The sequence below is a fragment of the Ylistrum balloti genome, unplaced genomic scaffold (assembly GCF_031769215.1).
Source record: "Ylistrum balloti isolate Yb309-2 unplaced genomic scaffold, AGI_CSIRO_Ybal_v1 Utg370442, whole genome shotgun sequence".
In the NCBI taxonomy this organism is placed as follows: Eukaryota; Metazoa; Mollusca; class Bivalvia; order Pectinida; family Pectinidae; genus Ylistrum; species Ylistrum balloti.
In genome coordinates this window covers 438,649-457,236 of record NW_026782295.1, presented here as the reverse complement: position 1 = coordinate 457,236, position 18,588 = coordinate 438,649, and the positions used below count along the sequence as shown (strand labels likewise).

The following is an 18,588-nucleotide window of genomic DNA, read 5'->3' as shown; positions in this document are numbered from 1 at the left end:
TGTTCTCCAGCTGTCCCTAGCCATTATACATGGTAGCCAAGTGATAGCAATCCGGAGACATCGCAGTAAGATTTCCAGGAAAACTGTCTGTGCGTCAGTCTAACGTACGTGGCAGACACCAATATATAGATGTTGTAATTTATGACAATACGTCTGAAATATTCTATATCTGGCAAGAAATCAGAGAACTGCTGATGATGCAGGAAGTCGTCGATTTTCAGTGACGTTTCGTGTGAGCCGATAGTGGCCTTACCATTGGCAGTGCTGTACTACGCTATACATTCCTTGTACTCGCCATGAATGAACACGTGGGGACTATCGTCACACACATACAGCGTAGAAATCGACATCGATGACTCGGAAGGATGTTTTAAATCTTTACCTTAGTGTGGGAAAAATATAAGCTCCATATGGAACAGTTCACCTGTTTTTCAATGTATGTGAATTACTGTATATTTCGAGGCGACAGGGCTTTTTCCGCGTGAGTCACCTTGTTTGTTTAATTTGTGATAACATTTTAAAAATAGTCGCACACTGTATATGACGTGTGTTGGGACTACCTGGTCGTATTATTCCGTATGTCAGAGTTAGGGGACACCCTTTCCTGGCACGGTGGGACACAGCGACGACATGAGTGGACGAACGAACGCTGGCAGGTACCGGACAGCAAATAGTGTCGCGAAATGGTCAACAGTGGACATAACATGTGCAGTTTTATTACTAATGATTAGTTTTACCTGTACAGGTAAGTACTCCGCCCTCCTGATCTGGGTCAGATAGCGACGGCTCACAGGCCTGTATACATTGTGTACCTGTAGACTAACTTTCACTATATACTACCCATTGATAACATAGTTCTACTTGTAATGACTTAACCCTATAGTACTATCGATCTGTCTGTGGCTGTAGTATCCCCTGAGACACTGCGGCAGTTTGTGTGTGTATTCCCCCAGACATGTGTACGTACACACAGACTTACAAGAGATAAACACGCGGACTTGCTGTCGTAATTATGTCCAGTATGATGTAACTACGTTATAAAGTAGGGTATTTGGGAAGTCCAATTCTTGGTCTTACATGTCAGATTGTGCTGTTTGTTTAGGATTTTAATTATTTATGTGAATTATATCACTACTGCTAAATTTGAAAACTAGACACCGAACTCTCGGTGTCATGTTATATACAATAATAGTAATGAATGATTATTGTGACGTAATTCATGCAAGGAGTGTTTTTAACAGATACCTACTTATCAGGAGATACGGGATATCTCTGCATCATATATCTGGTGATCTCTGTACCGTATATATACCTAATGGGGGTGTCTCTGGGGGATATCTGTACCGTATATATACCTAATGGGGATGTCTCTGGGGGATATCTGTACCGTATGTATACCTATTGTGGATGTCTCTGGGGGATATCTGTACCGTATATATACCTATTGTGGATGTCTCTGGGGGATATTTGTACCGTATATATACCTAATGGGTATGTCTCTGGGGGATATCTGTACCGTATATATACCTAATGTGGATGTCTCTGGGGGATATCTGTACCGTATATATACCTAATGTGGATGTCTCTGGGGGATATTTGTACCGTATATATACCTAATGTGGATGTCTCTGGGGGACATTTGTACCGTATATATACCTAATGGGGGTGTCTCTGGGGAATATTTGTACCGTATATATACCTAATGTGGATATCTCTGGGGGATATTTGTACCGTATATATACCTAATGGGGATGTCTCTGGGGGATATTTGTACCGTATATATACCTAATGTGGATGTCTCTGGGGGATATTTGTACCGTATATATACCTAATGTGGATATCTCTGGGGGATATCTGTACCGTATATATACCTAATGGGGATGTCTCTGGGGGATATTTGTACGGTATATATACCCAATAGGGATATCTGTGGGGGATCCTTGTACCGCATGTATACATGTACGTGTACCTTATGGGGATATCACTCGTGATTTCTGTACCGTATACACGTGTACCTGATGGCGATATCTCTGAGGGATTTCTGTTCCTTTCATATGTCTGACGGAAACATTTGTGAAGCTCTTTGCACTCTAGAATATTATACATCGCGAGGACATCTCTGTAACATGTATGTTCCTGTCCTAGATACACAGAATTGTATATAAGTATCTATAAACGTTAATTATGATGAAGTATAATATATTGTATATCATATGGTGCAGCATGTAGTAAACGAAGGAGCAGTGCTGATTAACACGTGGTTATGGAAAGTCATATGACCAAATCTGCAGCCATAAGCACAAAGATATTGATTTGTCTGTCGTCTTTATATGTAGTGGAAACTTTTCGGTATATTTTTAGAGCTGATTGAACTCGAAAAGGGAAATTTTCAGTTTCCACACTTTATCGTACACAGTGTGTGTTATATGTACTACCTTACACTATACCGTAAACCAATGGTATAATCCACTGTTAACTTACCTTTTGTGATATGTATGCTTGAAGAGATTACTTTACATTGCCATTGGCCAAACCAAATATCTTATCTAGACCGTCTCACAATGGGAAACGGCAAAAGTATGATCCACTTCAACTGCACGCTACTTAGCCATTACGTTTACACGGTACACGTTCATAACACGTACACGGCACATGTCGGTAGCACTTTGTACGGCACACGTTCATAACACGTACACAGTACATGTCAGTAACACTTTGTACGGCACACGTTCATAACACGTACACAGTACATGTCAGTAACACTTTGTACGGCACACGTTCATAACACGTACACGGCACATGTCGGTAGCACTTTGTACGGCACACGTTCATAACACGTACACAGTACATGTCAGTAACACTTTGTACAGAACACGTTCATTATACGTACACAGTACATGTCAGTAACACTTTGTACGGCACACGTTCATAACACGTACACGGCACATGTCAGTAACACTTTGTACATAACACGTTCATAACACGTACACGGTACATGTCAGTAACACTTTGTACAGTACACGTTCATAACACGTACACGGTACATGTCTGTAACACTTTGTACAGAACACGTTCATAACACGTACACGGCACATGTCGGTGGCACTTTGTACGGCACACGTTCATAACACGTACACGGTACATGTCTGTAACACTTTGTACAGAACACGTTCATTACACGTACACGGTACATGTCGGTATCACTTTGTACAGAACAAGTTCATTATACGTACACGGTACATGTCGGTGGCACTTTGTACGGCACACGTTCATAACACGTACACGGCACATGTCAGTAACACTTTGTACAGAACAAGTTCATTATACGTACACGGTACATGTCGGTAGCACTTTGTTCGGCACACGTTCATTACACGTACACGGTACATGTCGGTATCACTTTGTACAGAACAAGTTCATTATACGTACACAGTACATGTCGGTAGCACTTTGTTCGGCACAAGTTCATTATACGTACACAGTACATGTCGGTAGCACTTTGTACGGCACACGTTCATAACACGTACACGGCACATGTCGGTAGCACTTTGTACGGCACACGTTCATTACACGTACACGGTACACCGTACATACCCATAACACTTTGTACATTACACTTCTATGTACTTCACATTAATTACACGTGTACGGTAGACAACATTGACATTTAAATGGTATATGTCCCTAGATGTAAAAGCGAATTCGCTTCGTCATTTCTTTATAAACCGCGAGTGTACTTTGTTAACGAATTACAATCGACGTTGGCACTCATTTGTTTCGCCATTTTCACTTGGTGACGTAACAAAGTTCTCCATGCCATACCATGACATCACAATCAATATCCGACCGACTTTATCAATGAAAATCGAAGTGTACAAAACGGCACAACATGTGTGTATATTGCGATGAGACAACGATGAGATACCTATTTGTGCATGATCATATCACACCTGTATATGATTTACTGATGTGTATATTTAACCTGAACTCTATTGCCTGCATGTATGTCACAGGTGTTTGATTCTCAGTACATACCCTTTCAGGTCCTGGTATACTTTAAAGATTTAAAAGAAAGGATCGCATCGGGTGTACAATGTCTTGTTTCCTGTCGGCTGTTTTCATTTTATGTTGTAGCGTCTTACTTCGTACCATTTGTAGTTAAGTAAAGAATTCTTTTGATATACTATGTACATTTTCTCGTGACCAGAAGCAGGCAGCACACTCTCTTCTTTTTACACCGTGCCCTGACTCACATGCGTCTCGACTATTTCGAAATACATGTACGTGCTAAATTACATTTTCCCCTTCTTTTAAAGATTGCCCGTCTCCTTTTACATTCTGTCTCAACTCACATATTTCATCAAGTCTCTCCTACTTCAATACTTATTTCCGATTCGCAAGTCTCCCCTCAATCCCCCTAACTTTTACACTCTACCCAAGTCTCCCCTCCTTTTATGTTCTGTCCTGATGTCTCACAAGTCTCCCCTCCTTTTATGTTCTGTCCTGATGTCTCACTAGTCGCCCCTCCTTTTATGTTCTGTGCTGATGTCTCACATGTCTCTCCTCCATTTATGTTCTGTGCTGATGTCTCACATGTCTCTCCTCCTTTTATGTTCTGTCCTGATGTCTCACATGTCTCTCCTCCATTTATGTTCTGTGCTGATGTCTCACATGTCTCTCCTCCTTTTATGTTCTGTTCTGATGTCTCACATGTCTCTCCTCATTTTATGTTCTGTTCTGATGTCTCACTAGTCGCCCCTCCTTTTATGTTCTGTCCTGATGTCTCACTAGTCTCCCCTCCTTTTATGTTCTGTCCTGAAATCTCACATGTCTCTCCTCCTTTTATGTTCTGTCCTAATGTCTCACATGTCTCTCCTCCTTTTATGTTCTGTCCTGATGTCTCCCATGCCTCCTTTAATGTTCTGTCAACATGTCTCAATTTTCTCCCACATTTTGTCTCCTATTGCCACATTTCTTCGTTCACTTTTGAAATCAGGATTATGTTTTAGTGGCCATGTCCAAGTCACGGCGAGTTCCATTTGATATATACTCACATATCTATTTTGTTTGTTATGGTCACGTTGTGAAATCTATTACGGAGAAATACATACATCGATATGGTTTACATATCTGAATTTATTCTGTATGACAATATTCTAAATTTATGATTCATAAAATTATCACTCCGAGGATATTGTGAGAAATTTCGTCATATGTAAATAAACTTCAATTTCCCCAGGTTAATTTCTTTACATATTTCGCTGTGCATTTCAGTATTATAATGTATACGTGGGCGTCAGTTAATCTACTGATATATCTGTAGTCTTACCATGTCTTAACAATGCATTATGTGATAACAATAGAATAATAAATGTGATGTCATTTCAATACAGACACCTCGTGGTCTTTAGAACATCTGTATCGTCTCTTTCTCTAGCCAATAATTTTTTATCTAACACAAACAGTGTACGCGCATTTTGCATCCTAGTATAATATGAAACTTCATGACATTTGATATTCTGGATACCAGCACACAGTTGTATACAAAGGGACACTTCGTTATACACAGGAACCATGCCTGCAGTTTTATTTACCGATACACAATGGAATACGCCGAAACTTGTTCTATACTGGTAAAAACTGAACACATCGGTGCCAACATTGGTTTACACCGGAAGAAAGTCACAGCTGATTTATAGCGGACCGCTGTGATAAACATGGGCAATACTGATATACAAAATAAATAAGCAAATCGGTAAACAGCGGCCATCGGCTCACACTTGCATACATTGAAATACGGTTCAAATTGGTATACAACATATTACGACCCTAATTGCTATACATTGAAACACATCGCGGTATACATTGTAACGCAGGCCACACTAGTATACCCTGGAAACACAGCCCACTTTGATATACACCGGCAGACGGTACATGTTTGTATACAATGGAACAAGGATCACATTTATAGACATCGGAACAAAGTTCACACTTCTGGTATACGCTGAAAAGCATGTAGATGTGGGGGAGTTCACCGTGTAGGGAGTTAGCCGTGATTGATGTGGGGGAGTTCACCATGTAGAAGTGGGAAGTTAACTGTGATTGATGTGGGAGAGTTCACCATGTAGGGAGTTAGCCATGATAGATGTGGGGGAGTTCACCATGTAGGGAGTTAGCCATGACTGATGTGGGGGAGTTCACCATGTAGGGAGTTAGCCATGACAGATGTGGGGGAGTTCACCATTTAGGGAGTTAGCCATGACTGATGTGGGGGAGTTCACCATGTAGGGAGTTAGCCATGACTGATGTGGGGGAGTTAGCCATGATAGATGTGGGGGAGTTCACCATGTAGGGAGTTAGCCATGACTGATGTGGGGGAGTTCACCATGTAGGGAGTTAGCCATGACTGATGTGGGGGAGTTCACCATGTAGGGAGTTAGCCATGACTGATGTGGGGGAGTTCACCATGTAGGGAATTAGCCGTGATTGATGTGGGGGAGTTCACCATGTAGGGAGTTAGCCGTGATTGATGTGGGGGAGTTCACCATGTAGGGATGGGGAGTTAGCCATGATTGATGTGGGGGAGTTCACCATGTAGAAGTAGGAAGTTAGCCGTAATTGATGTGGGAGAGGTCACCATGCAGACTGAGTTTGCCATGGCAAAATATTGGAGATTTAGCCATGTACAGACGTAAGAGGTGGCCGTGCTGGAGTTTTATGAGGTAGCTTGGGTGGGTTTGGGGAATTAGACATCCTTGACATTGTGAAGTACTCAACATGGTTAAACATGACCTGCCTCAGGTGTCATATGACCTTTGACCAAGCATTATGTTGTTTTGGTGAATCAGACAATGACGACATGTTTCTCAGGATACAGTTTATAACTTATCCGGATACAATTGTCTGTGGGCGTCTTGTTGCGTTTACATGTGCAGAAATACATTATATTTAAAAAACCATAAAGTTCTTAGCTAAAACACGAAGGTTCAGTTTGTGGTTTGCTTATCGCTGATGCCTAAGTTTGTACTACAATAATTACTGTATTCCTGTCAGATATTCATGATTTTTAAAATCTACTAGTCACGTGCATGTTGTCTTTGATGTGTAGATATATATGTAGAATTATTGCCAAACAGTGATAAAGGTAAGCAGGGGATAAATAATATTAGATCGTATCAAGTATGTATGTCTGCACGTTTGCTCACTACTAGGTATTACATCATTCAATCTATTTATTAAGACGGATTTGACGCTGTCCTGACATTTCAAAGTGATACCTACATCGGGTATCTATGGTCTCAGGGACGGAAATCGGGTATCAGATGGTCTCGGGGATCTGTGGTTTCAGGGAACGTAGGGTTTGTAGTTGTAGTGTTTATTTGTGTAAGAGAGTAATAAAACCCTCAGCCAGTTGATCAGATTTATTTTCTGCACATTTCCAGCTGATGTGGTACTTCAGGTGTCTCTGTGGAACATTAAAGTTCTTGCTGAGCGGAAATAATGAAGTTTTTGTTAACTGATTTAGAGTAAGAATTTGGATTGCTTTGTCCTAAGACGACCCATAATAATCTTTCTATACCTCTGTCCGATGTATAATGTAACTCTGTGTAGTAGGTGGAATTCATTCTCCACGGGCATCAAACCATACATGACGAACTCTACACTATAATTATATGATATAAAGACTACACCTGAGAGGGTCAACATCTTTCAATGCAGAAACTACAGGTTATTCATAATATGTGAATTTGTTATTTCCAGTATAAAACCTGCTTATTTACCTTCAGCCTTACCAGTTACCAGGTATTGATGACTGTTGTGTATATGCTTGACTGCGTAGAGAAGGTTGAAAAATAGGTAAACAGTAAATTAAATTTATAAATTGCTCTATATCAAGATGTTGATCACAAAATCGTGAAAGTTTTCCATCGCCGTATTTTAATGCCATTAGACTATAAAAGGTGAGTGCATGGTGACTAAGAGTTAACTACTGGTCTTTGTGTCGAATTAGTGCGACATAAACGGGGACGGCGTCAAGCGTCATCGGATCGGACGGAACAGTTTGATTGGCGTGATTCGTGTGAAAATTGTCTACACCCTAATTTATTGGCGACCGTTTCGCCCAGACTGCACTTTTTCCATTATTACCATATTAAGTGACGTATATCAAACGTGACTGTTATGGTCGACTTATCCATCTGGAGTGTTGTTTAGTCTCGAATGACTAATTATTTTAACAACTGTAAACATAGATACGCCATTAGGTCGGTGATGGTGTCGCATGACACCATGAAATTTTCCTCACGCATGCGTGAATCGGAAAAATCACAATTCAGTTTCCGTTATGAGACATGCCAGTCACTCCATCTCTTTAGTACCGAGACTTATAAACATTTACGCTTTTAATTCGAAAATAAATGACGTTCCTTGTACAGGATGTCGATGGATATGTGTGATTGTATAGGTCTCCTCCTGCCCTCAAACGATGATATTTCTACTGATGAGAAGGCATGGAGATAGGGGTTTTATCAAGATGAGAATAGTTGGAACTAACTTTACGAGACTATCATCAAATGTGTAACCACTGTATGATAGAGAGAATGAACTCTGGACACAAGGATTACACATTACTTACACGTTATGAAACAATAGAGGGAGATAACTATAGGCAAAATACAGAGACATGTATGACCCCAATTGAATGAAGAACCAGAATCTCACGTTTTAATAAATCAAATGTGAGGGCGTTGCGGAAACTGTTTCTCATAAGCTAATGATCTTAAAAGTCAAAAAAGCTTGATCAGCATATATCTGGGTTGATAAGTGTAATATACAGTTGGACAATCTAATCTGAACACAGATCTCGATTGAAATTCAACACACACGCTGGGGATGTCAATGGCGGCTGTATGTCGTTGGATGTCTAGCAAAAAGCAAAAGTCAAAATAAACTACTGAGTGTTTATAGGAGCTATTTGGAAGGGCATTGTAAGCCCCTGTAGCACACACTGTAGTGGAGCTAATATCAGATTATCTGTGTATTCGCTGTATGAACTGTATCCTAACGTCGCTAATAAGGTAAGCCACATTCCGAGTCGTCTTCGATCAACAGCTGTTAATCGTTGACTTCACTGAAACATTGATATCGTTCTGTAGACTCAGCATTTAATTCGATGGGAAGTCAAACCTTCCGCTCCAGTGTTGCATTTAGGCCTGTAGACATAACTTGGCCAGCCTGATCGGTAACAAGGTCACAATTAAATGGTCACGGTTGGTTTTAAGGTCTCGGTTGATATGTCATATCAATTTCGAATATTTTAACACATTTGGTATCGAGATAACCATATTCAGTGTAATTCTCTTTGTACCCGAAATTAGTGAAAATAACTTCACCTCAATCTGCACCATGTCTCTCTCTCACGAGAGTACTTAAATTTTTCAAACACATACACTGTTACTCTCTCACGAGAGAACTTAACAATCAGTGGCCGGTGAGCGCCGACATCTTCCTTTTTAACCTTGTCACTCTCTCATGAGAGGATTTCAATTAAGCAGTGACCGGTGAGCGCCGACATCTTCCTGTTTAACGTTGTCATTCTCTCACGAGAGGATTTTGATTAAGCAGTGACCAGTGAGCGCCGACATCTTCCTGTTTAACGTTGTCATTCTCTCACGAGAGGCTTTTTTAAGCTATGGGAAAAAGTCTACTTGTGCCAAGTTCTGTGTACAGATATTAGCATTATAACCTACTCTTATTGATAATGTCTCTTGAGGACCTTCCCTGTCTCTGCGTACTTGACCGCCTTTTAAAAGTTTTTTTTTTCATTTCTTATAGTTTTTAGTTTCTTGTTGTTTTTGGTATTTTTTATTCGTTTATTGTGAATTTAAAAACCTGCATAAACAGTCAGGCCTTCCTGTTATATCTTCGGTACAGGGTGGGTTATACAGAACTTATTTATAGATCTCAATGAAGATTTGCGGCGTTTACGATGTAAACCTATGGTGTCACAGCTTAATTCAAGGCACATATTTACTTAAAGGTAGTTGTAGTGTTTGGTGTGTAAACACTACGGCAGGAAAACCTGAGGTTTAACTTACTTTATCTTAAAAGCTGATCAACTCATATAAATTGTATGTTTAATACCAAACCGTTGATATGTGTTGTAGTACTGAATGGTCCAGGGCGAACATTTGAAACAAGTGCATGATACATGTAATGGCTGACTTCCAATTTAAATGATGGAACAGAATGTTGCCGTATGACTGCGAAACACACACACCACCCCCTCCCTCCACCACACACGCACATACCCTTATACACCTTAACCCCCTCCATCACACCTCACATACATACCCTCATACACCTACCCCCACTCCACCCCAACACACACATACCCTCATACACCTTAAACCCCTTCACCCCACCACACACACATATCATCATACACCTAACCCCCTTTCACCCCACCACACACACACCCTCATACACCTTAACCCCTCTCTACCACACACACCCCATCATACACCTTCAACCTCCCTTCAACCCCACCTCACACACATACCCTTATACACCTTTAACCCCCATCAGCACACACACACACACACACACACACACACACACACACACACACACACACACACACACACACACACACACCCTCACACACACCCACACACACACCCACCCACCCTCACACCCCCCCCCCCTACACACACACACAACAAAACAAAAATATCAACAAGTACTTGTTTTGACCATTTAATCGACGGAGGAGGCCACAACGTACTACCTAGATAGTCACCTTACAAATTCGATCTTAAAATCGAGACTACTGGAAGTTGATATCGTTGATAACTGTCTTGAGCTCCACTGTGTGGAGTATCAGACTATGATGACCTATAAACTCTGTGGTTGGTGTTATTTTTTAGTTATCGGAACCCTGCAGTGATCTAAAGATTTCAATGTATATTTTCGCTTGCTTATAAACATTGAGTAGGCGACTAAGTCTCTCAGCTCCTTACAAATTGAGGACCACATGTACTCGCTAATGAAAGAATCACCAATACGAGGAGAAAAACTGGGGTCGGCTTGCAGATGTTTATCTGTAGGATCACGGCACTCTTGAATGTCTCAAGTGCTAAACATAATACCATTCAAAAGTGCCTAAATTTCGAATGGTATCGCTCCGTTAATCTTTCTTTTCAAAGCGTTTACAACGTAAATATTCTAGCCTGTATCTCTTCCTGTTCATTTCTTCTTCATTTATGTAATCTTGTTCCAGTTGTGGTTTCGTTTAAAACAGCGATGCTGAATCGTTTATTTAGAACTTGACGAAAGAATTAGATACCGATGCCAATTGTTGTAGATTATCTCACCGTTTCTGTCACATATATATATAAACACAATTTACTATTCTCCACTTACGATAGACTGATAGAAGAAAGTCTATTTTTACCAACTGTATTTGGTTTTTTTGTTTTTGACGTAACTTAATTCAAAATTACACGTTTTAAAGAATATGCGTGAAAATTCTTAATATCCTTCAGTATCGTACCGAGATGACATCCAAGGGGTCTATCCATGGCAAGAGGAAGATTGTACATAAGTCTGGCCATGACAAGAGGAAGCTTGTACATAAGACACATAAATGAAAAACATCATTTGATAAAATTCTCAATTACATCATACAACTGTTTCGTCCTTCTATGACTCGTCATAGATGCTAATGACAAATATCAAAACTTGGAGGCGGCTGATCCAGTGTGATCGCAAGAAATGTCAATATGTAGACGAGGAGGCGTGCTAGTCCAATAACTCAATACATTTTGTAAACTTCACATGTCTGATAGGTTTTAATCTGAACCACGCTACAATTTGAATGAATTAAAATCGTGGCATACAGGTAACGACAAACCTTGTGGACTAATAGGCAACCAACAGTATCTTGCAAGTGAAAAGCGAGAAATTCTGTAACGACATTCACATCCAATGCGAAACGCTAAATACAAAGGTTGAAGGTTATAAGCATGTTTACGATGTGCAGACATCGTGCATACTTCGTGCGCACATCGTGCAGACATCGTAAGCACACCGCACATCGTGTAACGTTGTGCGATCCCACAACTGTAACTCGCTGTGATCAATTCAATTTTTCTACTGCGTATGTGTTGTATGATGGTGTCAGATGTGACAACCATCATTTCACAAAGGTTTGACATGTTTTGATCTTTAGTCTATACCAAATGTTGTTGCACGTGTTACATTTTATCTAAATGACAGTATATACGTGTACAATGATGTGTATTGAAGTTGTCCTGAGATATTAAGCAAAATTATACATCTTCATTTCATGTCTGTTAATTTGAGGTATTATCGAATATCCTTCTACCGGTAACCTACGCTGTTCCTCTATATCTCTAGGATGATAAATTGCTTAATCTAGAATGTTTATCCTGCTAAGATCGTCCGAGGGTCGATACAGCTTGGTAGTAAAATCTTCTAACCTTCGATGTTACCGTGAGGAGCTCGTATGTTAAAACCATCACCTAATCTTTGTGCTTGGCTTAGATCGATATGAATGTTAAGGTTAAGTGAAAGTGTCGGCAGCCTGGGTATGGTTACGTAATTGTTTATGATATGAACGTATTCAGGTATCAATCAGTTTATTATGTAATCTTGAACAAACATAGAACATAGAAAGGCCGCTGATTGTACACCAAACGATGGGTTTGTTTCCTTCATTAACGAGCGGTTGTTTAGCTGCACGGACTTATACTCTAATGATGTTCCCTTTTGTACGTTTCCTATGGGTTTTCCAAAGGACATATACAAACAACTCGTTTTTTTTAGGGACATATGTTTCTTCTACCAACATCTTCGTAGGTGGCTGACGTTCACAGATTTTCTTGAAAATAAACATCTTTGAAAGAAATGTGGTAATCTTGAAGACAAAGATAGAATTGTTCAATCAAGACAATTTCAAATGCATTCAACAACAGTCTCAGATAAATACATGTAGCTCCTTGCTGACCATGAACTAAGTCAGCCTTTTATTCACAGAAGTTAGGCAACTTATATATGACTCTTATCTATTTTCAAATTGTCTTTCGAACTGTGGAGCGTTCATATATTATCTACTATATTGACGATTGGCATGTTAACTGCCTTAAAGTTACCCTGTTACCAAAAAGAACCAGAAGAAAGATACACAAACATAAATAAGTGACGCAGTAACTTATGTTGTAACTGGAGATAGAATACTGACCGAGGTAAAACATGATAACCGAGGATACGGGATTTAGACATTATTTAACCGCCATTAAACTGCCTACTTATTCAAGATAAAAAAACTATGCTGGCCGATAGAATCAGTAAATTCCTCCGTACGATAAAACAGCTCCAGAGATTTACATGGCTATAAAATAAATCTTTGCAAAAAATGCGACAGTTTCTTCAGACTTAATCGATTGGGCACGCTTACTGTGAATGATGGTTTTATTTAGTACCTGTTAGGCCGTGTACAACAAAGCGTCCATACCACTATCACATAGTCGACTACCGCTCACACCGGCCTACGGGATAGCTAATTAAAGTCTGGATACTTTCATTTGGTGGAGTCGACATATTGTTTGAAACATGAATACCGATGGTATATACGATGAATTCATTGTAGAGATTGCAGGTTTTTGGATTCTTATTTCTCTGGTGAGAAATTACAGTGAGTTGCTAAAATTGGTCGGTCATTGCATTTTATTAACTCGAGTGGGATATAGAGGTCAGTATCAAAATTAGTCTTCGCTGTCAAATTATCGTAATCATAGACAAATGAGTGTCAGTATAAATAAAGTTCCTCGGACGAAGACACAAGTAGCTGCTTTAGTCATCAAACTGCAGATGGGTGATGATGATAAGGAGAAGATTTAGTAATGAATAAATAATAATTGCGACAGATATACCCCTCTCTTAAGTATCAAATGTAACAACACAAAAACAGTGGTAAAAGTACCGCTAAAAGTACCTCTAAAAAGTACCGTTAAAGTACCGTAAAATACCGCTAAAAGTACCTCTAAAAAGTACCGTTAAAGTACCGTAAAATACCGCTAAAAGTACCTCTAAAAAGTACCGTTAAAGTACCGTAAAATACCGCTAAAAGTACCTCTAAAAAGTACCGTTAAAGTACCGTAAAATACCGCTAAAAGTACCGTAAAAGTACCTCTAAAAGTACCTTAAAAGTACCTCTAAAAGTACGGTAAAATACCGCTAAAAGTACCGTAAAAGTACAGTAAAAGTACCTCTAAAAGTACCGTAAAATACCGCTAAAAGTACCGTAAAAGTACCTCTAAAAGTACCGTAAAAGTACCTCTAAAAGTACCGTAAAAGTACCATAAAAATACCGGTAAAACTTCCTGGTTGATAACTTAGTATAATGAATCAAAGGTGATTCAAGACATACAAGGTGTTGCATTGTATTAGCATTAACAATGGATTCTTCGTAAATTAGTAAAAGTGTTTGAGCAGAAAATAATTTCGTGTCAGTTTTCGGTTAGTTCTTAATTTGTATAAGGCTTGAAAAAACAGCATTGTTACTGTACATTTGTACAACTGACAGTTTGTTGTATGCCATTCTCCAACCCATCCATCTTTATTTTTGGTGCAATGCTTCATTAATGTTTTATAGATAAAATATATCTCTATGCCTTCAGACTTTTGGCGAATGAAGAATTTAGATCTCTCAGAGGTAAATGTATTTACAATAACGATTTGTGGGAATTTGATTTGACATTGTAATAATACTTGACTTGGTTTTGTAATATTCAACTTGGTTTTGTTACATTTGACTTGGTTTTGTAATATTCAACTTGGTTTTGTTACATTTGACTTGGTTTTGTAATATTCAACTTGGTTTTGTTACATTTGACTTGATTTTGTTTTATTTGACTTGGATTTGTAATATTTGACTTGGATTTGTAATATTTGACGGTGTTTTAATATTTAACTTGGTGTTATATCAAACATTGTATTGTTGTTATATTGAACTTTGTATTGTTGTAATATTTGACTTGGTGTTGTAATGTTTAACTAGGCGTTGTAATATTTACCTTGGTGTTGTAAAATTTAACTAGGTGTTGTAATTTAATATTTGACTAGGTGTGTGATATTTAACTTGGTGTTGTAATATTTAACATGGTGTTGTAATATTTGACTTGGTGTTGTAATACTTAACTTGGTGTTGTAAAATTTGACTTGGTGTTGACATATTTGACCTGGTGTTATATTTCATACTTGATGTTTCTGTTGTACTGAGTTGATTTGATTTCAATATATATGTTGAAGTAGGCCTAATTTTGCAGGTTAAATGTCACGTATTTATACTAATTGTAGTCTACATATAGGACATATTTATGGGAGAGCTAGGTATGATAACCAAAAGTTCTGTTAAGATGACAGCGCCAATACTGTACACATATGTATGTATACTAGGTTAACCGACATGTTTAACACTGATCCAGCTACACATCACTCAGTAAATATGTTGATATGAAGGCGTGATTGGATGGCCTCATCTTTGCTATTCGGTTATTTGAGATCCCACCTACCTGGTATGAGGTCAGGCAATTATAGAAATGACGGACATCGTTAAATGTAGAAATCTTATTACATTTCCACCCACTACACGTATCAGATATAGACCAGACCAGGTGAAACCATATTATGGTCAGGTATACCAAACAAATTTATTGAATATTTTATACAACAATTACCCCTTGTCTCGATAAAAGTAGTTCTTTATGGAATAGCTGTAGGATTTAAACATCCTGCTGACCCTCATCTAAGTACTGTAGTCTCTCTTATCTAGCAGAAGTCACTTCCAAACTTTCTGTTGAAGTGGCATCTTAACGTCATCCCTGATAGGAACATTCCAAAGAGTAGACTTTGTATAATATTACCCACACATAGCCATCTCCCGAAGCCTGTATATCAATCACAGAGCTGCTGGAATCAATCCCACTGAGTGTTAATTATAACACTGGTTAACACTCAAGTCAAGTGCAATTTAAATTATCTTATTTCGTTTCAGTAATATTTTACAAAACTGGTTGAATTGATTGCATGTTTAATAAGAAATGATAATCTAATGACATGATTCAACAGCTTGAAGTGGTATTTTGAACTCTATCGTCACAATTGTTACCAAAGGTTGTAAGTGTCACAGTTACACTTGTAATTCAAAGTCATTAAGACGCTTGTTATCAGAGGTAATTAGGTTAAAAGATTCAGCACAAGCCTATAAAGTTAATAAAAGTACAAGCTACACTAATTTGCAACTGGAGGTAATATCATAGGTTATTGGGAACATTTTTTTCGTTATAGATCTGTGTAATAATTTGTCAGAAAGCATAAGCTTTTCAGTGTGTGGTGTGTATGTCATACAGTGTATGACCATTTTTGCACATTTCCTGACGATAAACCGACAACACTGACATTTAAGATATAAGATAGAGAGGCAAATTAGGAACGGACATCATTAGTGACGATTTTTTCTTTCAAATCCTACAAATCATTACTAAATATCCTAAGGTATTCAGTGATTAAGAGTTCTATAGTAAACACTACAAAAGCAACAAATCCTGATGAACCGTAAACCTGACGGTTTTATATGATAAAATATGACTCCAGATCTATCTAAATTCACCGTGAGATAACAATGTCAAACACATGTAATGACTAAAAGAATTATACGTGGGCCTGTTCCATGGAAAGGGATATTTAAATCCGAGTGTAAGAGTTTGGCTGGTCAAGTGCTGTCTAAACTGTCAACTGAGGATTGATATAGCTCTGTCCACGGAACAAACCAGTGTTCGATTATTTTGCTCACATACTTAGAAAACACAAACATATTATAAGTTGTTGTGAAACCTTATTATCATTATGAATGTCACATGAAATATGCATCGAAAGTCGAAATTGATCATGTTATCAATTTGGTTATGTTACATAAAATAATGACATTACACTCTTGTGATTAGGGTCATAGCACGTGCTATTTGTTATACCTGTATCTATCTGTAGGTGGTAAGGATATCACCCCGAGGGAATGACAGAGAAATCTTTAACATGTAAATCGAGAGACAAATATGTGAATGAAAGGAGAATTTTTATACATAAAAACAGTGTCGAAGTGTGATGGAACTTTCCTGTCTGTCATACCTTACTGAATACGTATTACCTCTGACAGTTATAAACTGACCTGATTATGTAATTCTTGTATCAGAAAACTATATGTTCTCCAGGTTATATACGACCCATGTGGCCATTAACCCTTTTACTTAAAGACGGCGTATGACCGTGGCATCCAAATATAAATGTGAATTACTTGACAAGGTGTATACTTCCTGTCCTAATATAGGTATATTGTCAGATATCTAACAGCTATATCAGTGCCGGAGAGGGGCACAGCTTGTTTCTGTGGTAACAATGTCAACAAATTTCACTGAAAAGATTTTCAGTCCATTATGTGTATCAGTAATGTAATCAGTTGATTTTATCTCTACTTTCTTCGTCTTGTTAAAGTATATGCTACGTAAAGAAGTTAACGAGACACGTGTATCGCTCCAAGTTGTTCTCCGTACAACAGTTATCACTACAGCGAACAAAAACCGTTCTATTAGTTAAGAATGCTAATTAGTAGTATCCAAAGTGAAATAATAGAGAATTCCTTTTACAACAAATATGTCAACGGTTAAAAGTATATATCCATTGGGTATACGTTGTCACATCCAATATTCATACGAATGGTTATGCTTTAGTCTAGATCTGGAAGGTCTGTATCAGTCCACAAGAATTGTCGTAGAAGAACATACTTTTAGTGATTATGTTCATCAATTAAACATTGATTTGTTCATCAATTAAACATTGATTTGTTCATCAATTAAACATTGATTTGTTCATCAATTAAACATTGATTTGTTCACTTCACACTAATTCCATATGATAATGTCCCCGTGTAATACCATTATACTTTTGTTATAAGGAAGTATGTTGGTATTATTATAATGTCCCTATGTAATACCATTATACTTTTGTTATAAGGAAGTATGTTGGTATCATGATAATGTCCCTATGTAATACCATTATACTTTTGTTATAAGGAAGTATGTTGGTATCAATGCTTTAGTGTTTTAATCAGTGTGTGCTGAATTACAATGCTTTGTCTCTTTGGTGGTATCACTTTGTTGTGTATGTCTGTGTGTTAAAGATATGGTGTTTTATCTTTTGTTTTTTATCAAACAAAAAATATTCTGGCATGTTTTAACGATATCCTATGATACCCCTGTGTAGTAGGGACACGGTGTTATACCCCTGTGTAGTAGGGACATTGTGTTATACCCCTGTGTAGTAGGGACATTGTGTTATACCCCTGTGTAGTAGGGACATTGTGTTATACCCCTGTGTAGTAGGGACATTGTGTTATATCCCTGTGTAGTAGGGACATTGTGTTATACCCCTGTGTAGTAGGGACATTGTGTTATATCCCTGTGTAGTAGGGACATTGTGTTATACCCCTGTGTAGTAGGGACAATGTGTTAT

General features: G+C 38.3%; 1 protein-coding gene across 1 annotated transcript in view; it reads left to right on the top strand.

Annotated features, from left to right (window-relative positions):
• The first annotated feature begins 630 nt into the window (after positions 1-630).
• LOC132554770 (uncharacterized) overlaps positions 631-18,588 on the top strand; it is a 28,926-nt gene continuing 10,968 nt past the window's right edge. Inside the window, exon 1 of the mRNA XM_060219081.1 lies at positions 631-745. Within this exon, the coding sequence (XP_060075064.1) occupies positions 631-745 (115 nt within the window). The remainder of the gene's footprint in view (positions 746-18,588) is intronic.